This window comes from Saccostrea echinata, unplaced genomic scaffold, assembly GCF_033153115.1.
Source record: "Saccostrea echinata isolate AGI-Se365-2 ecotype Australia unplaced genomic scaffold, CSIRO_AGI_Sech_v1 ptg000020l, whole genome shotgun sequence".
Lineage (NCBI taxonomy): Eukaryota > Metazoa > Mollusca > Bivalvia > Ostreida > Ostreidae > Saccostrea > Saccostrea echinata.
Window position 1 is genome coordinate 4,926,415 of NW_026889769.1, and position 25,873 is coordinate 4,952,287.

Below are 25,873 nucleotides of genomic sequence, written 5' to 3' on the forward strand. Positions count from 1 at the left end.
TGGTATGAGGGCCTTGTTGTGGGTCAATACCTCCCATACATGTTCAGTCAGCCAATACATACACCTGAATTGAAGAGTTTTCTCAACAAAATACACAATTATGTCTCTCTTGGATCCACAGGTAGTTTCTAGATCAAATCCTCCCGTTAATTATGAAATTTGTTGTATTCAAATTCATGTAACCCCTAATTAGGCCTCTAATTTATGTATATTCCACGTATGACGTTTTATCTTTTTGGCTTCCCTGATTTTTTTCTAACAGTGTGTTAGACCACCCAAGTTACGCTTTCAAACTGCATGCGTCTGTCAATGCTATTCATACAGTCCTGTTGGGAAAAGTGATCCTTAACCATTTTGTTCTATTTTCTTTTCATTAACAGATAAAAGAAACATTTTTCCATATTTAAAACTTGGATAAAATGGGGAGATGGAGGAGATTTCGACAGTTAAGCTTGTAGAGGTGAGTATGTAATTATAGCCTCGCATCATTAACTTGACAAAATTTGAGCAATGAAAATTACAGCTTAATGTTGGTTTCGTTACTTTCAAATCACTTTCACAATTTCATTTCCCAGGTAACTTGCCATTAAGATATCTTGATTTCAATTCATTTATTGACATTGGGTTGTTGATTTTATTTTCAAGGATAAATTTTTGTGCTAATGTTTACGTAATTTACCAACTTCAAAGTTAGGCTTGATTTCTATCATCATACCTTTCTTTCCATGGTACGTCAGCATCTAGTAGCATAAAGAGATGACATATTTGGTAGTATGTCCCCCTTTCCTCCATATTTTTTAAGTTCTTTGATTGAAATTTTTTTATTTTCTCACTGTCAAATACTGTAAAATCAATAATTTTTGCTGGGTTTAATTTTCACTGTTTTCATGGTAAGAGGAGCCCAATGAAATCGAATCCTCCACAGGCCTTTCAAAATCTCCCAGTACCCAGTACTTTTACCCAGCTGAAATCATGATTGTCCCGGCCAAAATATTCACTGGAGAAAAATTTGATAACATTTAATTAAGGAGGTTGGATCCTGCCATCAAAAGTAATGAGAATTTTTTATCAAGTATATTTTTAGAATTTATACACATAGCTTTATTAAAAATCAAAACAAAAAATGGGGGTCAATGCGCTTCTTTTGGCGCTACAGAGCATTTAGTTTGACCTTTTTGCACTGTAAATACGTCTTGCACATAAATCAATTTTTAAAGTTTTTCCTTCAATATTTTTTGTTCAAATAAATTATGGTGAACAAACACAATCTTATTTCATCTTAAATAGACACATTAAAATTTGTAACAACGAAGAAATTTTCGAATTACTCCGCATGTTCAATTATTTGACCTTTTTGCACTCAAACATTCTCATTTTTCTGGCATTAAAATTTAACAAGCAAAAAAAATCATTTGAAAGTAATGACATTTTACTGAATTTAAGAAGAATGGTTAAAAGTATCGTATATATTCAGAAAAGAAAATTAAAAGTGGGGGTCTGTGATGTTAATTTTTAGATATTACTAAAATAGTGCTAATTTTAAGCTTAAATTAGGGCTATTTTTTTCTTCGTTTCCACAATATATTTGCTATATTTATCAAATATGATGATAGAATTCATGACAGTTTATTTAATAGATAATTTAGTACCAGTATAAAACAGTCCACTGCACAAAATAACTATGTGTGCAGCCTGCATGTAAAAATAGGAATCCAAACTTAACATACTTTAAATACTTCAAAAGAGAAAAAATGATCATTTTCTTCTAAAAAACCTTCCGCCACAAAATATAGTTCCTCACTTAATGCTTTTGGTATGGAATTTAATCATGGAGTTTTAACTGAATATAGTTAAATTGGCATTGTAGAATCCAAATTTATTGTAAGAATTAAAACATTATGCAGAATTTTTGAAATATAGGTTAAGATAAGAATCTGCTCAAAAGCTCAGGAGCGAACCTCGTTAAAATCGCTTCCACATGTATTCTCCTATTTTTGTTAAAGTACCGCCTGTTTCTAACCTTTTTGAAAGCCTTGCCTCCATAAAATGTTAAAATTTCAAAAAACAGTTTTTTGCTTTTTTACTAAACTTGAATCTCTATAAACCAATATTCTTTCCTCAATTTAGCAAAAAAAAAATTTACCACACAAAAATAAGACATTTTACATTACTGCATAACATGCATGAGTACAAAATACTGAAGATCACAAAATTTTGTAACACCTTATTTTCGCAAGAGAGTAATTTGGTATTTTTTTTTTTCATGAATGTGTCAATGGTTATTGTCTTATAAAATACAAATGTGTGCAAGAATAAAATTTTCTCAAGAAGATGATCTCTTATAATTACATGAAAATAAAGTTCTCATGAATAAAAGTGATTTACAATACTTACATAGTATGACTTACAGAATATTTACCACCTAGACCTCTGGGCTTCCCTAAACATTGGCTGTGTGCTTCCCAAAACATTTTTTGGGGGGGGGGGGGGGTTAAGGTGGTATATTAGTCGGTAAAATGTTAATTTCTCATAAAATGGAATGGTCATCAAGGAGAAAAGGTAATCATACCAATATACTGTATTAGGTTTGCATGGGGTTTATTTAGCAAGTTTCTCTGCAAAATTACCTCCCAACAAAAATTTCTGAAAATTCAGAGACATACATGTATATGGGAATATGAAAAATTTAATTCAATAAAGTATAATCTGTAATTGAAATAAGTTAATTGCAAGTGCTAAATGATGTATTTAATTTACAGAGCTGGAAATCAAATGAAGTCTGCAAACCTACTAGCATAGTGCTTTAACATGTTATTCAATATGTACAATATTAATAAATGAAAAATGAGTAATTCAGTACATCTATATGTTTCATACTATGTAAATCTTCATAAATATTGGCATCCCATGCTTAATTTGTGTATAACATCATATTAAGGACATACGCAACGTAGTTTGAACTTTACTGCCTTTTTCCATGGAGTTGAAGAGTTCCAATACTTGAAGGGACTGTGTGCTATATTTTTTGTCTATATATGGTGTTGTACACTTCTTCTAAAACAAGTTTGGATTTTAAAAAAATCTAGAATATATGTTTAGTAATTTTAATATATTTTTCTTTCAGTCATTCAAGAATCTTCAACAGTTGATATCTTTTCAAAACCCCTGGTAATGCATGCTGATTTTTTTGTCTACGAACATCTGATGGCATTTAGGTTAAGAATATCTTGAAAAATTATCAGTAGGTAAGATACATTGCGTATGTCCTTAAATAGGCCAAGGAATTTGAGAAAGGGGGGAGGGTCCACCACATGATTGTTTCGGCAGTTTTCACAACCCAACCCACCCCTTTTTACACACACCCTTTGCTTGTGTACATAAAATCTTAGGAGGACTTGGAAACAGTGTTACAATTTCCCATTCAGTTATTCATCTTTATGAATTCTTTTGTTGATCTTTCATAAGTATGTGTTTTTTTGTTCACAAAAAGGAAAGGGGGGGGGGGGGGGGCTGGATCCCCTGTCTGGACCTGCCCTTGAACATTGACTAAAATAAGATTTGTGACAATTCATCATTAGTGGTCTGTATCACCAATGAAACTATTAAGGCTCTTTGCATAAGAAATTAACCTGCACAAAGGCAGTGCCTTTTTTTGATTTACTTGGTTGTCTATAGTTTGTCAGCTGAGACGGTAAATTACATGTGGATTTTATGACATTTTATCCAATTAAAGTGAGTTTAATTGTGATTGATAAATATGGCAATTCCTTTAGGAAGAGAGTTGTCTAGGTTTAGATGAATGAGGATTGGTGGATGGGGAATTCTGAGCTTATGCTATTGATGGCTGTCTCTGTTTGATGATCTCTGTTTTAAATTGAGATGGGATTGCTTGATCTACTGAAATTTCATTTTTGGTAATCTGTTAACTTTAAAAAAAATCTTAATCATCACTTTTCCATCCCACAAACCATCTCAGTTTAATGTAAAAAAAAATTATTCACTAAATAAATTATTACATAAATTTTTCTTCACTTTCTAAATTAAAAAAAAAATCATTCACACCTGAGAATGTGTCAACTCCTATATAATTCGCTCTGCAGACTAAAACACCAATTTGTCAAAACTTTAATCACTTGCAAGCAAACATTGAAACCATGCAGATTGACATATACTTTTTTCAAACTCACGATTAAGTTCTCAACTGTAAGAATGAGTTATTGATTGCCATGTAAAACTATATTCCAGTTCTGTAATTTGAAATTAAATCAATTTAAATTTCCTAGCTTCTCACCAGTTTCTCCAGTTTGAATCAGAACTATTTCATAGCTGTTGCACAAAGTGTAAACTTAAAACATTTGATTGTTTGATTCTACCAAAAAAGCAGTTCTTTGCTAGTAAAACAGTCTTTTTTAATCTTATAAAATGGTCTGCTTAAATATGAACATGATATCTATGGAGTGTCCTGCTTAAGAATGAACAAATTATATCTTTTTAGTAATCTGCATAGGAATGAACATATGATATCGATGATTAATAGGTTCAAAGTCTGCTTAAGACTGAACAAGTGATATCTATGAAATATCAGGTAAAAAGTGTACTTAAGAATGAACAAGTGATATCTATGAAATACCAGGTAAAAAGTGTACTTAAGAATGAACAAGTGATATCTATGAAATATCAGGTAAAAAGTGTACTTAAGAATGAACAAGTGATATCTATGAAATATCAGGTAAAAAGTGTACTTAAGAATGAACAAGTGATATCTATGAAATACCAGGTAAAAAGTGTACTTAAGAATGAACAAGTGATATCTATGAAGTATCTGGTTAAAAGTGTACTTAAGAATGAAATGTGATATCTATGGGGTTGTCTGCTTTACAAGTGATACCTATGAGGTATCAGGTACAAATTTTACATAAAAATAACAAGTGATATCCATGAGGTAGTCTGCTTAAGAATGAACAAGTGATATCTATGAGGTAGTCTACTTAAGAAATAACAAGTGATCTCTATGAGATATTTTGCTTAAGAATGATCAAGTGATATCTATGAGATAGTCTGCTTAAGAAATAACAAGTGATATCTATGAGGTAGTCTACTTAAGAAATAACAAGTGATCTCTATGAGATATTTTGCATTAAAATGAACAAGTGATATCTATGAGGTAGTCTACTTAAGAATGTACAAGTGATATCTATGAGATATTTTGCTTAAGAATGTACAAGTGATATCTATGAGGTAGTCTGCTTAAGAAATAACAAGTGATATCTATGATATACTTAAAGAATGCACAAGTGATATTTATAAAGGTTTAGGTTCAAAGTCTGCTTTAAAATGAACAAGTGATGTTTACGAAGTGTCAGGTATAAATTTCACTTAAGAATGAAGAAGTAATATCTATCAGGTATAGTCTGCTTAAGAATGAAGAAGTAATATCTATCAGGTAGTCTGGTACAAATTTTACTAATAAATAAAGTGATTATCTTTGAAATGTCAAGTTCAAATTGTTTAAAATAATTCGAACATTGTACAGATACATCTCTCTCAATGATTCAACATATTTGTAGGTCATCCTTTAACCATACAGGTTAATTTTGACACTCAGTCACACTTAAACCTTATATGCCACTCTTTATCAACAACAATAATATACCCAGGGAACATGCAGTGCAGCTAAACAATAAAAGGTCAGTAATCGTGTTATATCTGACGGCTGCCACAGTCCCATGTCATGTGTGCAGAAAACCAAAGAAAATACACAGAAAGGCTTGCGGGAATCCCCACAACAAAAAATAATAATCTTCTGACTCCAGTCTTAAATCAAACCACCTTACAGAGAAGAGAGACACCCACAATTTCTTAATCACTACTAGCTGTAAAAAGTTTAATCAGTTGAAAATTGAATTTTCCCCATTTCTATGGAGCTTCATTTTCTTAATGGCTTTTAAGTCTTTCAAGGATTCCTTTGCGTACCCATAAACAAACATATCTTAACAGCCTGCAGTAGTTTAGTGCCTATCCAACTGTGTATATGGCTGGAGTTTCATTTTAAAATTTCTACCCATGAGTCATATAATTATAAGGGTTAGAATCAACTTACACTTATTCAACCCATCCCTCTACCAATAGACTTTCTTATAATGACATGACATATCAAAGATGACATTATTATTAGGGTAGCACAACACACTAAATCTGACCTACCAATATAGACAAAGAACGGCTTGAATCATGTTTATAACATATTGCAACTAAATTCTGAGAGACAGCATATTAAAATAGCTAAATAACTCCTGGAGTATTTCTGAAATATATAGAAGGAATATATCTTCAGCAACAGGCAGAACACTGTACATTTAAATTTTAAAAAAATACATCTGACTTATAATTGGTCTCATCCCCCCCCCCCAATCTATATGTACATGCAGGTTTTCTGATCGTCAACACTTAATGTTACAAGAAAACTTGAGTACTTTTTTATCTCAAGTTTTGTACATAGGTCAACAAAGATTAGAAGCATTGAGGTTAATCAATCAAAGGACCAGATCAAAATTGTTCATTTTTTCAATATTATAAATTTGTAATAACAAATTTTTGAATTCATTATAATGAATTTAATCTGTTATAACAAATTTGTTGATTTTGTCATAAATTCCAAAATTTGTTAAAACAGATTAAATTTGTTTTATAAATTCCAAAATTTATTATAACAAACTGAATTCCAAAAACAAATTAAATTTGTTAAATCGAATTCAACATTAAGGCAAAACTTCGAAATAGTTTTATATAGGCTCTTTTTAAAAAAAATGATCTATACCCAAAAGCTCCAAAAACAGCTACTTTAAAGTGACCATACAACCTAAAAACTGGCCATTATGCTTGAAGGAAAACATACTGGAGACAACTTTACATTAAAAAAAAATATATATAAAATTATATTTGTGCATAAAATTAGGATGACCATAAACAAACATACCAGTATTTTATCTTTGGCCTAATAAAGCTTGTGAATATTGCAACTCCTTGTCGGAGTACCATGATTTTTTTTCAAATAATGAAAGGGTTTTAAAAGATTAGTGCATTTTGTTCACCCATGCACTTTTTGTCTTAATATAAAATTCTGTATAAAATTACAATTTGTTGGTCGCATTCTCCCCATCTTTAATTTGCATAATTTCAAATTTCACTCTAATCCTTTTAATCCTGATATGAGTAATCAAATGATTTAATCAACGATGTACCAGTTAGCACAGAGCACAAATATTTTGTATTGACTTGGGTAACTTTTTTATCATTCTAACTTTTTTTAAAATCATGTTTTTTATTTTTACTTTGTTTATGGTACACAAGTCTAATTGAAGATTTAGTTCATAAAATTTGAAGTCCTCACTGACCTGAACTGCATTAACAGTAAAACTCTGTTATAACGAAGTCACTGGGACCTGTGAAATTACTTCGCTATATCCGTAATGCGTTATATCCGTATAAAGAATTCATTAAATCTATATAGCTGGGGATCCAAGAATACTTCGCTATGTCCATGAATTCGCAATATCCGTGTTCGTACTAAATGAGTTTTACTGTAGTACTCAGATGTCATTGAGATGGTGTTCATTCCAAAGGGTCCAGCTACATAAGGATGAAAGGGACTTGCAAAGTACTCAATTTTGAGAGGAAAATTTTTTACTCAGTGTAAAGAAGAAATAAAAGTACAGTGGCGCCGCATTTATCCGGACGCCATTTATCCGGACGCTTCACCATCCGGACGATATTTTTTGGTAACCGATTTTTTCCACGTTATTTTGACTCATTAATCCGGAAATTCGCGTTCCGTATCCGGACGGTCAATTTCTACTACAAAACATAATAGTTCATTGAAAAATGACTCGTTTATCCGGACGGTAATTTTTCAAGATACGACATTTTCACACTTATCTTGCATTCGTGTTAATTGTTGTAAAAACATTGGCCATGCAGTCAGTTTGAGGTGGTTACCTGTGACCTACAAACAATAGCGTCTATAATTAGCGCGTGTTTACCCCAATTCAATTTATCTTTATTATGAAGCTCAAAGAATTTAGCTGACAGTGTGCATTGATTAAATAATAATCCGTTCAAAATCATATTGCTAACCGTATATACATCGGTAAATTCAGGAGAATTTTGGAGAGTTGTAAATATAAAATGAACAATAAATAACGAGCGATTTCGTAATGCTCTTTATCATTTCGACTGCGTTAGTTTAAAATACGATGTTCCATTTCTAAAAAAACATAAATGTATTTGAAACGCTTTTTTCCCCACAAGACAGTATAGAAAGGTACATAATTGAAGAAATATCTCTATTTAATGTACTACCGTTTACAAACGTCCATTACATTTAAAACTGGCATTACGTACAGAAGTTGATTACGTTTTTCAAGGTATTTTTTAATGATCGAAATTCTAACTTAGCGTCTGTAGATAAAAAAATAATATTGATAATCATGAAGATGGCCTGTGTTTACGAATGTTTTTAATACTTTGTTTGAGTAAGTTTGCAGTGTTCAGTTGATTTTATAGTAACCCTGTGTAATGAATATACGGGGAATATACAGGGTTAGTTTATATTTGAACATTTTCAATGATGATGCTGAACAGTTCTGTCATATCATATGAGCTTCAATAATTAAAATATATGGCAAAATAAAACAACAGTAGATCAAAATTTGCTCAACCCATGAAGTCACATGCCAAAGAAAAGGCGAATTAAAAAGGAGGTCTTGGCATAAAATTGTCCATCCATTTTTTTCATTGTGTAAATTACATTTTAATATATTTTTTCATTAATCAATTACTGCTTTTAAAACAATTAACCAAAATATAATTTAATTTTTTTTTCTTTGCTGTCACATTTGAAACAAGAATGTGCATATATACATGCTTAGAGAGTGCTTTTTGAGATGTGATTCAATTATCCAGACAGTTCATTTATCCGGACGATTTTGTTGGGGACAGAGGCGTCCGGATAAACAAGGCGCCACTGTATATAGATACAGTACTGAAAGACATCTTTTACAATATATTATATTTCCAATAAATTTCCCCTATGATTCTTTACAAAATAGAGTACAGTTCATTTCCTCATGAACTACCATGAATGGGCATGAATATCTCCATTGTTACGTCACAATACCTTACTTGACGTCAAAACTATAGTGCAAACTTTTTTGCTTTAAAAATGACAGTTGAATGGCGTAATTTGTGGCAAATCATCAGAAAAATAATATGTAAATATAAGAAATGAATTTAATTTTTGAAAATCCATGAGGTACATGAACTACAACGCTTCACGCCGGCATATTTCATGAAGCGCTTCATGAAATATGCCGGCGTGAAGCGTCGTAGTTCATGTCCTCGTGAATCTTCAAAAATTAAATTCATTTCTTAAATAGACTTTGACCTCTGACCTAGAACCTTGGTTCAATTAACATCATTGCACACCCTTTACCAAGAAGCACTCTAAGGGTGAATGAACAAAATAGGGCTAAAGGAAGAGAAAATATATGCTCCAGACAAAGATTTTAATTATACAAAGATTCTTTTTTGTGAAGTAGATGAAAATGAAATGAAAGTGATAAAGTTTTAGCCAGATTGGGATAAGGGGAGAGAAAATTTCCAGACAAGTGATATTGGGTGAACAGACTGATGGATATAAGAACAGCTAGGCTGATCACGGGGGGGGGGGGGGGGGGGGGGGGCTAATAAAATTAGAGAAAGCCTTCATTTTTTAAATTTGAGAACTTGAGACTTCTCAATCAGGCAAATTTTGGGATACATTACAAACAAAAAGTCTCTCATGAGACTGTAGCTCTACTGGTTTGTACTTTTAACAAAGAAAGAGAAAGGAACTAGCCCTTGGACTTGAAACCATGATGACAGCAATATATAAAAAGAATAATGATCCTTGGTTTCATCTCTTTGTGACAAGTTTTATTGAATCCAACTAAATCTGTTGGTTGAGTACCCTTTTGAAAGAATTTCAAAGACATTTTGATTTTTAGTAACCATGGCAATTAAAGCCACTCATCAAAATCAAAAATCAATGCACAGAATTATTTACCTCAGTGTAGTCTACTTTTGTAAAAAGTACATCGAAATCAGATCAAATATGTAATATGTAAAAAGAGTAGGCTTTTGAAAGAATTTCATAGGAAATTTTCTATTTTTATAAACCATGGCAATACTGTTCATTGAAATCAAAAACCAATAATAAGAAAAATATATCTTGGTGTACTCAACTTGTGTAGAAAGTTTTATTGAAATCAGACAAGAACAGTAGGAGAAGTAGCATTTTGAAAGAATTTCACAAAAAATTCTATTTTTAGTAGCCATGGCAACACTGATAATCAAAATCAAAAACCAATATTCAGAATTATGTATTTCAAGAAGTCGACTTGTGTAACAATTTATATTGAAATAGGAGTAAAACTGTAGGAGGAGTAGCATTTTGAAAAATTGTTTCAAATAAAACAGACAGATAGACAGACGGATGGATGTACATCTTATACATTGTATAAGCTCTTCTGGTCTCTGACCAGTAGAGCTAAAAATATAAGGCCCATTGGTCTTAACACACACAACTATTAACTTTGATGATGACTACAAAATCAGACTGATAAAACTTGAGAAATATCAATTTCAAATAAAAATTGCTCTAAAATTAAAACTCCTTACTTTCCTTAAATTTTATACAAAATGTAGACCAAGACCATAAATTTTACTTGCATTTAATAATGGCCTTGAACAGTAAAACTTGGAATTCATTATAAAGCATCAAATTTCAATCAAGATAGGATAAAGGGATAGGTCACATGTTTCTCCACAGTGAATCCAACATTATCATATTACCCATGTTTTCAAGCCAGTTTATGGCAATTAAACTTCAACTGAAGCCCTTATTACTGGCCTACAAAAGGAGAAAGCTTATACTTTTGTATAACACCTTTGTAAATTGAGATACCTTCACAATTAAAAATACCTAATGATAAAAATCTTTCAAACTTTGTTGGTTATAAATCAAAATTTTAGAAAAAATAAAAAATTCTAAGCCTTTAATTGCCCAGCTTTTAGAACCTGCATGCATATGTGCTCAAGTTGTGTGTATCTTTTATGAGTAGGTGTAGTTTTATGTTTTTCTTTACAACTTCCCATACATCTGGGGTTTTTTTTCCCTCTATCTTATCAAAATTATGCTTTTTGAACTAATTTACAGGGTATCACCTCCATTTGAATAATCCATATTCTGTATATGTGAAATGTTTGTGTAGAACTTATCTTTGTAAGTTTGTGATGAGAGAAAAATTGCAGAAACAGCCCCCACATGAAATATTTTGAAAAAATATTTTGATTTATGGTAATAATTCATTATTCTTTTCATTTCTTCATTTTCACAAAATCTTCACATGAAAATGTTGGAAATGGTGATAAAATTTACTTTGCATTATTTGAGTCCACACTTTAAAATCAAATGCCTCCCTTCACTTTATTCTATTGTACTGCACACCCACCCACCCCCAACTCTATCCCAAATCTCAATATCTGACTTACCATCAGGCCCGGATGCAGCATCTTTGGATTTCTTGATTTCTGGACTGTCAGATTTAGAAGCTATCCCATTGCTGGATTCACGGCCCTCGCTTGACATTATGGCTTACTTTCCCTCTTACCACCATCACTCCTAAGAAAAGAATAAATATATTCTGATAATTAAACAGTAATGTTCCATTTCTCAAAATTGTTCAGCCTTTGTTCAAGATGGCATCAAAATTTTACCAACATTTACACCTTTTTCAAATTCCTTACAGTAGTAATGAAGAAAAATTTACAACAGCTGAATGTTTACATCACACATCAACACATGTGTTTGAACATAAACTAATGCTGTTGACAAGGACTGTTAAATACGCAAAATATGTATGATTTACAATTTCTTAATCATATACAACCAATGTGTAAGATTTACGATTTTTACATTCATATTATTTCTCAGTCATACCATATACACACTCAAAAATGCTAATTTAATAAAATCTCATTAAAAAAATTGCTTCCTCTGAGAAAGCTAAAATTATATTTTAGTTAAATAAAGTTTTAGTTAAATATAAGTAAATTTTCCAGCTTATGAACAGTCAGACATGTTGTGCTGTCTGCATGGAGTTCATGTTTGTAAAAGTTTGTGAAACATTATAATGATAATAAAATAAAGAGTAGTTGCCAGCAGCCTTGATTTTTTTTTTTGTCAAGGTCATTTCCAGGTCACCAAATTTTTTTTTTTTCAATTGTTAGTTATCACAAAAGAAAAATTTTGTTTTAGTACACTTGGATCATTATTTTTTATTATAGAATCCAGCTAAAGGGAAAAAGAAGAGGGTGGAAGAACTGGAAAAAATATGCAGATGGAGAAAGAAAGAAAATGTTAACCCTGAACTTTCAGCTTTTGGCCTTAAAGTCAATATATAGGGTCTTTTCGGTGAAAGAAATTCATGACCTAAGTTTCATCGCAAAAGCTAAAAGAAAACTTAAGTTATCATCTAAGATGTATGTAGCCCCATCCTACTCCCGGGGGGTCATGCTTCCATATAGATATGACTTATCATGGCTTTGCTGTTCCTTGGAAAAAGATTTTAAAACCTTCTATATCTATTCCTATTTTAAACTTTGATATCCCATTTCTGCACCACCCTACACCCATGATTTGAACAAACTTAAATCTACAATACCTGAGGATTCTTAATATCACTTATAATGGTTTTGCTGTTCTCCAAAAGATTTTTAAAGATATTTCCTACATATATATATTCGTATGTAAAAATTTGATCCCCTAATGTGGCCCTGCCCTACCCCAGGGAGTCATAATTTGAACAAACTTGAATTTACACAACCTGAAAATGCTTCTGTATTAATATGACTTATAATCGCTTTGCTGTTCTTGAGCAGAAGATTTTTAAAGATATTTCCTAAATATTCCTATGTAGAACTTTGATCCTCTGTTGTGGCCTGGCCCTATCCAGGGGGGTCATGATATGAACAAATTTTAATCTACAGTATGTATTAAATGAAGCTTTCAGATAAGTTTCATCTTTTCTGGCCCAGCAGTTCTTGTGAAGAACATTTTTAAATGATGCCCCAAATTTTTGTGAATTCTTAATTATCTCCCCTTGAAAGAGGGCATGGCACTTCCAGTGAACAGACTTAAATCCCCTTCACCCAAGGATGATTTGTAGAAAGTCGGTTGAAAATTGCCCAATGGTTCTGGAGAAGAAGTCAAAAATATGAAAAGTTATACAGACAACAAACGACAGACAGAAAGGGCATGTTGTATTAGCTGAAAATTGATCTTTAGTGTTATGACCAGCCCTAAGATTTGAAGTTTTAATCACAAATGTTTACCACCTCTGTGAATTTGATCTTGAGCACATTCAAACTTACATTAGGTCAAGGCTATGACAACCATAAGATAAAACAAAAGAGTCTTTCTAAGAATCCGGGTACAAACTACTGTGTAAATATACATGGCACTGAAAACTTTCTGGTCGTCACATTTTTATTAACAAACCTTGAAAGCAACATTTTTACCTGACACATATAAATACAAAACTTAATACACAATTAGGTAATAAATATTTTGAAGCCAGTTAATGTGCATACCTATACAATTAGTGGTACATAATTGTTCTGGAGAATAACCAAAGTGACACACATTTTTTCTTCCAAATAACTTTCCAAGGAAAGGAATTTATTACTTAAGAGAATGTCCATCTGTCAATATATAAGCATTCTTATAAAATTTCTAACATTTTAATAATCATCAGTTTCATTTTTTTTGGGGGGGGGGGGGGGGTGTTTACATGCCCTTCCCAAAATCTTAAGTGTACTGGTCTGTATTTAAAAGATCTTTTTTGTATTCACCTACTATATGCCTCCCCACTACCTAATAATAGATAATAATCTAATACACAAACTAGAAATATGTCCATCGGACATGAATGTCCTGCCGAGGGTATATTAGTAATGCAACATGAAAAATTGTATTAGTGTATAAAATTTGATGAGAATATCTTGAAAAGTTTCTTTAAAATTGAAATTGAAATCTAAAAAGTTAGATATAGATGATAAATTCTAACCAAATTATGTATAAGTGCATAAACTTATATAAATATATCTTAAATGGTTTCTTTAAAATTAAGCAAAATGCAAATCTAAGAAAACTGAGGTCAAGGTCACAGGAAAGTTCAAGGTCAAATGTTTCTGATGCAGTTGAAAAGTTCTCACATTTACGTATCAGCATATTTAAGTTTGATAAAAATATTTTGAATGGTTTATTTAAAACTGAGCTAAACACTAATTTAAAATAAATGAAATTAAGGTCAAAGGAAAGGTCAAGGTCAAAAAATGTTGATGCAGTTGAAAAGGTTACATCAGTATGTATTAGCATATGAAGTTTGATAAAAATATTTTCATGAATGTTTTCTTTAAAACTGAGTTAAAGACAAATTGAGAAAAGTGAGGTCAAGGTCAAAGGAAAGTCAAGGTCAAAAAATATTGATGCAGTTGAATAGCTTTCATCAGTATGTATCAGCATATGAAGTTTGACACTAATTTAAGAAGAAAGAGGTCAAGGTCAAAGGAATGGTCAAGGTCAAAAAATGCTGATGCAGTTGAATAGCTCTCATCAGTATGTATAAGCATATGAAGTTTGATAACACTATCTTGAATGGTATCTTTAAAACTGAGCTAAACACTAATTTAAGAAAAGTGAGGTCAAAGTCAAAGGAAAGGTCAAGGTCAAAAAATGTTGATGCAGTTGCATAGCTCTCATCAATATCTATCAGCATATGAAGTTTGATAAAAATATCTTGGATAGTTTCTTTGAAACTTAGCTTTGAACAGAGCTAAACGCAAAGTGTGACAGAAGGGCAGACGGAAGACGGACATGACAAACACTATATGCCCCGGCCATATTCATGGCGGTGCATAATAAGTGCTCCTTTAATCACCTATTAAACCCCCCCCAACCCCCCCCCCCCCCAACCCCCGTGAGTATAATGGTAAAGTGCATTTCTTGGCAGTATGTAAATTTAATGAGATTCTGTGAAAAAGTTCCATTGAATTTCATTCTGGGGTTTAGGAGGAGTTGCATTAACAAAATGGGTACCCCCTTTATCGAGTATAATCACAAAGTCTTTGTTTTGGTTATGTTTAGGTTTAAGGTCATGATACACCCTGAGGTCATAAACAATATTTGTATTAAGTATGAGCTTCCAATGATTCTCCATTACAAAGTTAAAGCCTGAATAAAAATTTTATACTTTTTCTGCCAGTGACCTTGTACTTGCAGGAATGACTTTGGTTCAAAGTCATGACACGCCCTCATGTCTTAATCAATATTTGTACTAAGTATGAGCTTCCAATGATTCTCCACAACAAAGTAGTTATAGCCCTTACAATAACTTGTGACCTTGAACTTACCAGAATGATCTTGGGTCAAGGTCATGATATACTCAAGTGTCAGAGCTTCCAATGATTTTCCATTACATAGTTATAGCCCAGAAAAGGATTTTATACTTTTTTTGCCAGTTACCTTGTACTTGCAGGAATGATTTTGGGTCAAGGTCATAACATTTTCTCATGTCATAAACAATATTTGTACATGTATGAGCTTCTATTGATTTTCCACTACAAAGTTCCAACCAGACAAGATTGCATGGACAGATAGACAAGGCGATTCCTATACACCCCCAAAACTTTATTTGCTATGGGGGGATGAATTATCAAATAAAGGGGTGTAAATAAATGGTTTTATTTCTACATTCCTGCATGGCAGGGGGTTCTGAGGGATTGATTCCTACTCTTTGACCTCAGACCTTAAAGTATTTGTATTATTTATATTGTCCCCCACTCTTGCAAAAGCGAGGGGACATCAAATCTCATTCATCTGTCTGTCTAGCTGTCCATCTGTCAGTCACAAAAACTTAAACCTTGGCTATATCTTTTTAGTCAAAAATGAAAGGGCTTTCATATTTCACATGTACATTACCTGAGACCAGACCTTTCCAAATGTATTATGATTTTGGCCTAATGACCTTGAAGTTTAATCTTAACTTTTGAATGAGAGAAAGTGGAGCTTTCATATTTTACATGTACATTATCTGTGACATCACTTCTCAGAAACTAAATATAATTTTTTACCCCATGACCTTGACCTAGAAGTTTGACCTATTTTTCAAAAGTTTAACTTTGGCCATAACTTTTGCACCAGAAGAGACAGGGCTTTGATATTTTTTTCACATGTGCATTACTTCACTTGTAACCATGGTAACAGACCTTTTGGAATTATGATATCTGACCTCATGACCTTGAAGTTTCATTCACTTTTCAGAAACTTTTACTCGTGGCCCAAACTTCTATTAATGCCAAAATTTTAAATCTTTTTTGTATGATGGACAGACAAGACAATTATGGTATGCCATAAATAAATGCATCCCAAACAATAATACCCCAAAAGTGTGGGACCACAATTCTCTGAATTTGCTTATTAATCCTAAATCATTAATTTTGATTAAAAAAAATAGCAAAAAAGTTTAATAAGATTTCATTTTTGCCCTAATAAATCTACAGAATACAGGAGCTTCCAGGGGGTAGCCCCATGAGCTACTCCCTAATCAGCTCCCCCCCCCCCCAACTTTAATTCCTGGAATACCATTTCTTTTGTAACCATTAGCAAATAAAATATCTGAAGCAATAGCAATTACAATACTTGAATGAAATCAGAATTAAGATACCTTGATATTTATATCATACCTTTGTGTACATCTGACAATTTTATTTAGAAAGCTATGAGTTCTGCTACATTTTTTGAACCATCTTTTATCCCTAACAAGCATAAATTTTCTTAAAGCCAGTGGCGGATTTAAGGGGGGCGCACCCGGCGCGTGCCCCCCCCCCCCCCCCCCCCCAAACTGACAAAGTTAGTGTAAATTATAGTTTCGTCAAGAAAATGTGAAATTTGTCTACTTGGTAGACCTCATTTTTACCCTACAGAATCTCTAGAATCCAGGAACTTCCGGGGGCTTCACCCTCTGGGCCCCCACCAGGGCTTCACCGTGGACCCACTGGGGGCCTCAAGGCAGCCCCCAGACCCCCTGCCTACCTTCTGCGCCCCCCCCCAACTTCAATTCCTGGATCCGCGCCTGTAAAGCTATCTAAAAATAATGGATAACCCAAAATGTTTGGCTAGCTGGGAATAAACCCCTATAATATTCTTTTAAAACATTTTTAGTCATCATGGCATTTATTGGGGCAAATACAGTTTTTGTGTCATTATCTATGCAAAATCCCAGACAAATGCTAGTATTCAAGACAAAGCAAACTAATAAATACAATGAATTATTAATTTTCTGTGCACCAAAAAAATAAATCTGAATAATAATTCCTTCCTTCTCCAAGCAATTAAATTCTATTTTGAAAACTAAATAACATTCTGTATGAATATATAATTTCTTTCAAAGGCTTTGAAATGTAATGATGTATCAGGTTCTAAATAACATAAATATTTTCTGATGATTTTTTTTTTTATTCATAGGTCTAATTTATTATGTGAACTTCTATGAACAAATTCATGTATCCTTCACCTGGTATTCTTTTTTTAATTTATAAAAATCCAAGGTTAGGTAACTTTGCTTCAGAATAAATGGAGTTTTCATGTTCCAGTGTCATAAATATAATTCATCTATCTACAAACAACATGTAGAAGACTGAAATTTTTTTGCATGATTTGTGTCTACGACAACAATGGGCTTTTAAACAACTTAACCTTTTGACACAGCCTAAAGTGGTATAAAACTGCCAATTTCATATACATTCTTAGTTTTACTTTCTTTATTATAGGTTTTCTATCAATCTTCTGTATCCAGACTCATCTGAAGTGATGATACCATTCGATGATACAAAATACACAGGCATTATACCATATGGATACCCATATACCGTATTATCTCTGGTGCCCAAAAACTTGTTTGGCATAGGTTTGTTCACTTTTAATCATTTATTAAAACTTTAAAATTATTTGGAGGTGTTTGCTGTTTAAATCTTCTGTATCTAAGTGAACAATTTAATTCTGTTCACCATTTACAGAAATGGCAGACCCAACAAACTACCCTGTGATATCAGGTATAATTGTAATTTTTTTTATAATACAGTAATTTAGTCACATTACCATCCCAGACCCCAGTTACAGAAGTAATTGCCAGGTAACTAATAGAGATAAAAGTATTACTGTAACTCAACTGACAGATAACCCTTGCATCCTCCTATTTCTGCATGAAACAAAACATGTGGCCCTAAATCATCAACAAAAATCAAGTTCACATTTCTTTCTCATTAGTTATCAAGCAGGAGAATGCAGCAGATACTGGCAGTTTTTTGTATTCTGGTAACACAGGAAACAAAGAATGAGGTCACAAGCAAAGTTAAGCATTTCCTTCAAATTCAGGGTATTATTGCTTGCAGAGTGTTTTTATTGCAACTTTCTTATATACATTTTGATCATTCATCATTCCAAAGAATTAATACATGTATGTTTTTTATCATTTATTATGCATATTAAAACAAAAATAATTCTTTAAGAAAATCTTTTAAGAGCTTTGTTAAAATTAAATTAAAAGTCAATGACAAAAAAAAAAGAAATATTGATGAAAAAAACAAAACAAAACAAAACAAGATGTGTTTGTGAAACACTGATGCCCCCGTATGGCAACTCATAACAAAGGTTAAACTTTCTCAAATGCAAATCAAATATGTTGGGACCCAAAGCAAGGTCTTGTTTCGAGGAATATATCTGTAAAATATGAAAACCCTAGCAGCAACCATTGAATAGATATGGTAAAGGTTATAAAGTTTTTCAAAAGTGAGTCAAACATCAAGGTCAAGTTCAAATGGTCAAAATTAATGGTGCCCAAAGAAAGGCCTTCTCACAAGAAATACACATGTGAAATATGAAAGCCCTAGCACCAACTGTTCAAATGTAATGGCCAAGGTTAAAGTCTTTCAAAAGAAGGTCAAATTTCAAGGTCAAAGGGTCAAAGTTGTTGGTATCCAAAGTAAGGTCTTTGTGAAGTATGAAAACCCTAGCACTTACCGTTCAAAAGTTATGGCCAAGGTTAAAGTTTTGCAAAAGTAGGTCAAACTCCAAGGTCAAGGTCAAAGGGTCAAAGTTGTTGGCATCTAAAGGAAGGTTTAATGTTACAAGGATTACATATGTGAAGAATGAAAGCCCTAGCACGAACCGTTCAAAAGTTATGGCCAAGGTTAAAGTTTTGCAAAAGTAGGTTAAACTCCAAGGTCAAGGTCAAAGGGTCAAAGTTGTTGGTATCCAAAGGAAGGCCTTGCCACAAGGATTATATATGGGAAGTATGAAAGCCCTAGCACTAATCGTCCAAAAGTTATGGCCAAGGTTAAAGTTTTGCAAAAGTAGGTCAAACTCCAAGGTCAAGGTCAAAGTTGTTAGTATCCAAAGGAAGGTCTTGTCACAAGAATTACACATGTGAAGTATGAAAGCCCTGTCACCAACTGTTCAAAAGTTATGGCCAAGGTTAAAGTTTTTTCAAAAGTAGGTCAAACTTCAAGGTCAAGGTCAAAGGGTCAAAGTTGTTGGATCCGAAGGAAGGTCTTGTCATAAGGTACACACATGTGAAGTTTGAAAGCCCTAGCACCAACTATTCAAAAGTTATGGCCAAGGTTAAAGTCTGAAAAAAAATTAGCAAAAGTGGGTCAAACTCAAAGGTCAAGGTCAAAAGGTCAAATTTTATGGTACCCAAAGAAAGGTCTTGTCACAAGGAATACACATGTGAAATATGAAAGTCATAGCTCCAACCGTTCAAAAGTTATGGCCAAGGTTAAAGTTTTGCAAAAGTAGGTTAAACTCCAAGGTCAAGGTCAAAGGGTCAAAGTTGTTGGTATCCAAAGGAAGGCCTTGGCACAAGGATTATATATGGGAAGTATGAAAGCCCTAGCACTAATCGTCCAAAAGTTATGGCCAAGGTTAAAGTTTTGCAAAAGTAGGTCAAACTCCAAGGTCAAGGTCAAAGTTGTTAGTATCCAAAGGAAGGTCTTGTCACAAGAATTACACATGTGAAGTATGAAAGCCCTGTCACCAACTGTTCAAAAGTTATGGCCAAGGTTAAAGTTTTTTCAAAAGTAGGTCAAACTTCAAGGTCAAGGTCAAAGGGTCAAAGTTGTTGGATCCGAAGGAAGGTCTTGTCATAAGGTACACACATGTGAAGTTTGAAAGCCCTAGCACCAACTATTCAAAAGTTATGGCCAAGGTTAAAGTCTGAAAAAAAATTTAGCAAAAGTGGGTCAAACTCAAAGGTCAAGGTCAAAAGGTCAAATTTTATGGTACCCAAAGAAAGGTCTTGTCACAAGGAATACACATGTGAAATATGAAAGTCATAGCTCCAACCAATCAAAAGTTATGGGCAAGGTTAAAGTTTTTGTGTACAAACAGATAGACAGACAGACAGACAGACGGACGGACAGGGCAAAAACTATATGCCCCCGAATCTTCGATTACGGGGGCATAAAAACAACTAAATATCAACCTCCCCAAAATTATCTAGACTTTTTAAAATACAGGTGCTCCTATTTGAATTTAAGTGCAATTTGTTTTTCAATAAAAACATTATGTTAACATGGTTAAGCAGAATAATGTCTCTTTCACAAAGGCATAATTAATGATATATGGCATCTCGATCCCTTTGATTTATAAAACTATGAAAATCATGCAAAGTCAATAAAATTTGCTGAATTTTAGATAAAATATATCTTTTTTTATCACTGCTTTCAGCTAACATCTAAATTGATGCCCTGGCCAGCCCTTCCCTCCTTTAAATAAATAATTTTGAATTCATATCAAAAGAAAGGTACAGTGTATGTGTAATTACAAAATCAGAAAGAAGTATCTTATGAATCTGAAGCTTTACTGTTTTTCTTTTCAGAGTCAAAATTGGGCAAATAGGTGTTCATGTATTTGAACTTCTTAAGTTGAATTTTGCATCTTAAAAAAACAACTCAAAGTTTCTCTTTTTCTTTAAAAGGGGAAACTGCATGATAGAATAATTTACAGCATTTTGAAATGATTTTAAAAATTTTCTACTGTTCTTGGGTAAAAGACTTATGTATGTTTATGTAATCTTTAAGCTTACTAGGAGTCTGCAATAATTTACACTATACCTCCAACATATCCCCATGTAAAACTAAGGATTCCTTAGGAACACAGAATTACTAAATAAAAATTTTTAATTTTACTTTGCCTCCTTTTTTTTCCTTTGCCTTTTATGTTCACCTCATCATATGTTATAAGGTATCTTTCTTTTTCTTTTTTTCTTGGGGGGGGGGGGGGGGGGGGTGCATCCATATTTCAGATCTTGTTATAGTCTATAAGTGTGTTCTTCTGTCTGCCTATAACTCTCAAAAGTAGTTCCTTAGGATTTCAAATGGCACACTCTGGGTATTCAAAGTCCGATTTATATAATATAAACAGATACAAAACCAGCTTTGAGGTCTTCTTCAATAGAACATTTTTGTATGTATAGCTGTGGTTGATGCAAATGACAAAATTTTACAAAATTGGATGATTTGCTTGCATTTTATTCACCAAAGGTCATAAGAATAAATGTGAGGTTACTGCAAAATTTGCGGAAATCAATCTGAAACAAGTTTAATATCTAATGTTTGACAAGAGAGATACTGTGCATTAAAACTCAACAAATTTGGTCAACTAATTACAGGAGTACATGATCAATTTTAAATTTACTATTTATAACACAATCATTACAAACATTGTCATTAACTTCTTATAAACTCAACTGCATGGGTTCCAAATACACCTATTGTAATAATGTCTTCATTATGTCCTTACCTTTCTTAAGGCTAAAAAAAAATATGTGTGTTTCCGGTAACCTAACCGACCCTATTTTTTACCCATCAACCACTTTTTATTCCAAATCTGGATTATGAACTGTACTTTTGTTCACTAGTACAGTTTTCTCATGCTGCAGTCAATAAAAAAGTTGCTAATCATTTAATTTCTATAAAATAATTGATTCTGATTGGATAAAAAATTCTTTTGATAACTGCATCAATAGAATTTGTAGTTCGCTTGCACTTAGCAGGCGGAACTACTTTCGCTGTCTTTACATGTATATTTCCCGCTTCCAGAAGTTCATGAAGGAACAATTGAATACCTTTTCTCTAATAGATATATTCCTGAATTTCGAAACTTGTCCATTACGTTCCTGACTTATCGTCTACTTTCGTTTCTTTTTGAATTATCCCCCTTTGCTAAACAAATCAGATCGTCTGCATGACAACAATACTGTAATGGGAAAGAAGGAAAGAAATCAGCATACCTATGTTAAATGTTTGACTTTGAGATAACTGGTATGAACAATAGAACTGTGAAGAAATGTTTTTATGCTACCAAAGCGGGGAAATGCCGTTAATCTGTTAATTCTTAGGAATCGAATGTTCGAGAAAAACGACACGGCATAAAGGGCGCTGCATGAATGAGGACGGAATTCTTTCAATGTTAAAAGTAGGCAACAGACTCTTTCAGATCTTACAGCATGGACAGGTTGTGATACATATTTATATGTTCGGTTTAAAATTCAGATGAAGAGATGCGCAAATGAAATCCAAAATTTCTGTGACCTATAGATCGATAGAGTTGTTAGGATATCCGAGTAGCATCCCTTTAAATTTACGAACCCAGATAGCTTACCGGGAAAATATACCCATTGGGATATAGCAAAAAATTAATAACACAACAGGTAAGTTTTTTGTGTTAAAGTACTGTTAATTATTATTAGAAAAGGTTGGTAGTGACACGACAATATTTGAGAACGTTGTTTCTTCGTTAGGCCTATAGCCTAGCCATTTTGAATTTCAGCAACATTGTTGTGATTTATTCCTACGCACTGTTTTTGATGCGTAAATTTTATAGTAAACTGAAGGAAAGTTTCATTTTATTATTTTAAAATCATAATTAAATGATAAGAAATGAAAGTAATATTTTTTTCTTTGACCGACGTATCAAAGAAAAAATTTGGACAGAAAACGTTTTCATCAATGCGCTACGCGCATTGATGACGTTTTCCTTCCAAATTTTTTCTTTGATACGTCAGTCAAAGAAAAAAATATTACATTCATTTCTTAAATCATCAAATATATTCAACTTACTGTAATTATTACACAAGTTTATCATGTGCTTTTTTTATGTTCTCAATATTTCTTCTGTATATCATGCAATCATCATTTTTGAAAATTGTGCAAGTTGTTATAACAGGTACTGGAGTTGTCACCCATATACCAAAGACTCCAGAAATAAGCATAAAAATATAATAATGAAACAACAGAAGCATGCATATTTAATTTGAGGAATTTTTTCAGCCTACGCCTTTTATTCATTATCTGTTTAACCATATTTGACCAAATTCCATTCTTCAAGTCAACTGTTATTCCCCAATACACAATACCATTTGCATTCAGACCTAACTCAATTAAATAGCAAGATCAAAGGTTCTGTTCTTACATCAAGACAAAGACCTATAAAACACACATAGTCTGTTATTGTCCGAGACAATGAGGAAACAATGGAAACCTCCATCAAAGCTGAACTGTACCTCTGACTGTTGGTGGGTGCTGAATGTTATCTTGATTTTAAGCAGTGTATACCACCTATCTAGACCTATCTGTATTCTGTCTACAGGGCCTAACAACCCAGTAGGTAGAGAGACAAACCTGTTAAAGATCAATCACCCTATACATAGAAGACCAACGGCACAACAAAAGCTGGAAGTATATGGTACAAACCAAAAAAAAAAAGACTCCTTTATACATGTATCCAGGATGTGCCATACCTATATGTACAAGTTAATCTTTCTAGAATATAATCATTAATTTACTTCTTTCAAATTTAAGTAGAACATGAAATCTGATAGACTTTTTTTAAAGAAGCATATTAATTCAAATAAAATGAAGCCTGCAAAAAACAAACAACTGCTTATGCATAATGCATGTGCATTAATTTCTCACAAGTGATTAGCAATCTCTTTCAAAAGAGCCTTATAAGCAGGGCTAAATGTACTGGTCAATTCAAATGGTATAGAGTCACTGTAATGCAATAACACATTTGGGAATTGCAGGTTTGTTGATGAAACTGTTACTGTTCCAGCAATTTTATTTGCACTTGAACTTGCAACCACTAGCAATTACCATGTGTTATACAAAATATAATTGGATGAATGGCAGATCTAAGTAAAAATCTGAAAATCAAATTAGGAAAACTCAATTTTTTTATGAGAAATATACTTCTTGTTGTCAAAAATTAAAACTATACAGTTGAACTTCAGCATGTCGAACACTGATATCTCAACACCATGGATATGTCAAAGTGATTTGGAAGTCCAAAACACTTATTCTTTAAGTATTTTACCCTTGATATCTTGAGTCCTCAGGTATCTCCACTTTTTTTCTCGGTCCCAATGAGTTCAAGATAAGGGAGTTTGACTGTAGTCTTTGGTCACACATTCTCTCCATTCACTCACTTTATTGATTTAAAATGGGAAGGGAGGAGAGGAGGGGGGTCATTGATTCTGTGAAATCAAAGTACAATAAAGAAATATTTTATCTTTTTTTTTTCAAACATTATTATATTAAATTCATTGCCTGTAAACCTCTGATAATTATTGCACTTTTATTTGATTGTAGGTAACTTTGACAGTCTGCAGGGTGGTGATATGCGAGCTGCCATAGAGGAGATATTAATAAAATCTTCATAACTTGGTTTTCCTGAGGAAACAGAGGCGTGCTTCTACCAGATTATCACCGTTCTACGGTGCATAACTGACCTCCTCTTTTTCCCCAAACCATTGGGAATGGCATTCACAAAACAGCTGTCATTCCATTGCCCCATAAAACAGTTAGCAGAGAAATTCGACCCTATCACCAAGATCACTAGTAAATCCATTTATCATACAGCCAAAAAACATGTTTCTTTACGTCTATGTATGACCTTTCTCAGATATTCTATACTTCCTGTGGCTTAAAACATTGCTGTTACACATTGGAGAAGGGAAATTTGTAGCCAAAAGTGAAAAGTGAAGAAACACTTGAGATTCAACACTGGCAACACCTCAATATACATGAACAAGACCTTGCTTTTCAACAACCTCAGAAAATTGTATTCAAAGATGATGAGGAATATTCCATAAATTTAAATTGCATAAATTTCATGACTATTATAAAATATGTAAAAGAAGAGACATATATTTTAGGTACCATTTGTCTTATAATGTTAGCTAATGTAGGTGGGAAAGAAGTTACATCCATATTAAATTTGACTGCAAAGATTGAAAAATAAAAAAAAAAAAATTTACTACACAATGTATAGCCTTGTAATTCTGGTAATCTCTGATTATACCCTCTCAAATATAAGCTATGTACACAAAACGCAAGAGAATTTCCAGACTTGACCTAATTAGAAACAAATTAACTTAATCTAGCTCTTCATAAAATATGTCATTATCAATCAAACTGTTACAAATATACAGTACAAAGACTTCATGATTAGACATTTCAAACTTCTCCCTTCTAGACAGACAATAAAAATTCACCCTTTAGTTTCTGCAGATGTCTACAACACAAGAGATATCAATAATCCTATAAAATGCAATATGAGAAATTTTGACAGTGTACATGTGTATGCCTTTTATTAATTAGGAAAAAAATATAAATACAATTGTACTGTAAATAACTTTTTATTTGTGAGAACTTT

The 25,873-nt window shown here is 32.7% G+C and overlaps 1 protein-coding gene and 1 long non-coding RNA gene across 3 annotated transcripts in view; one reads left to right on the forward strand and one right to left on the reverse strand.

The window, feature by feature from the left end:
- LOC133189972 (uncharacterized) lies at positions 1–25,460 on the forward strand. Of its 2 annotated transcripts, XR_009721544.1 has the most exons (4): positions 1–460; positions 17,929–18,065; positions 18,175–18,210; positions 24,808–25,460. It is a non-coding gene; the product is annotated as an uncharacterized LOC133189972 (long non-coding RNA). The 2 variants fall into 2 exon arrangements; XR_009721543.1 differs by lacking the exon at positions 18,175–18,210.
- Positions 1–25,873, reverse strand: part of LOC133189971 (zinc finger protein GLI4-like) — a 69,112-nt gene that overhangs the window by 41,607 nt on the left and 1,632 nt on the right. Inside the window, exon 2 of the mRNA XM_061325423.1 lies at positions 11,590–11,719. Within this exon, the coding sequence (XP_061181407.1) occupies positions 11,590–11,686 (97 nt within the window). The 5' untranslated portion in view covers positions 11,687–11,719. The remainder of the gene's footprint in view (positions 1–11,589; positions 11,720–25,873) is intronic.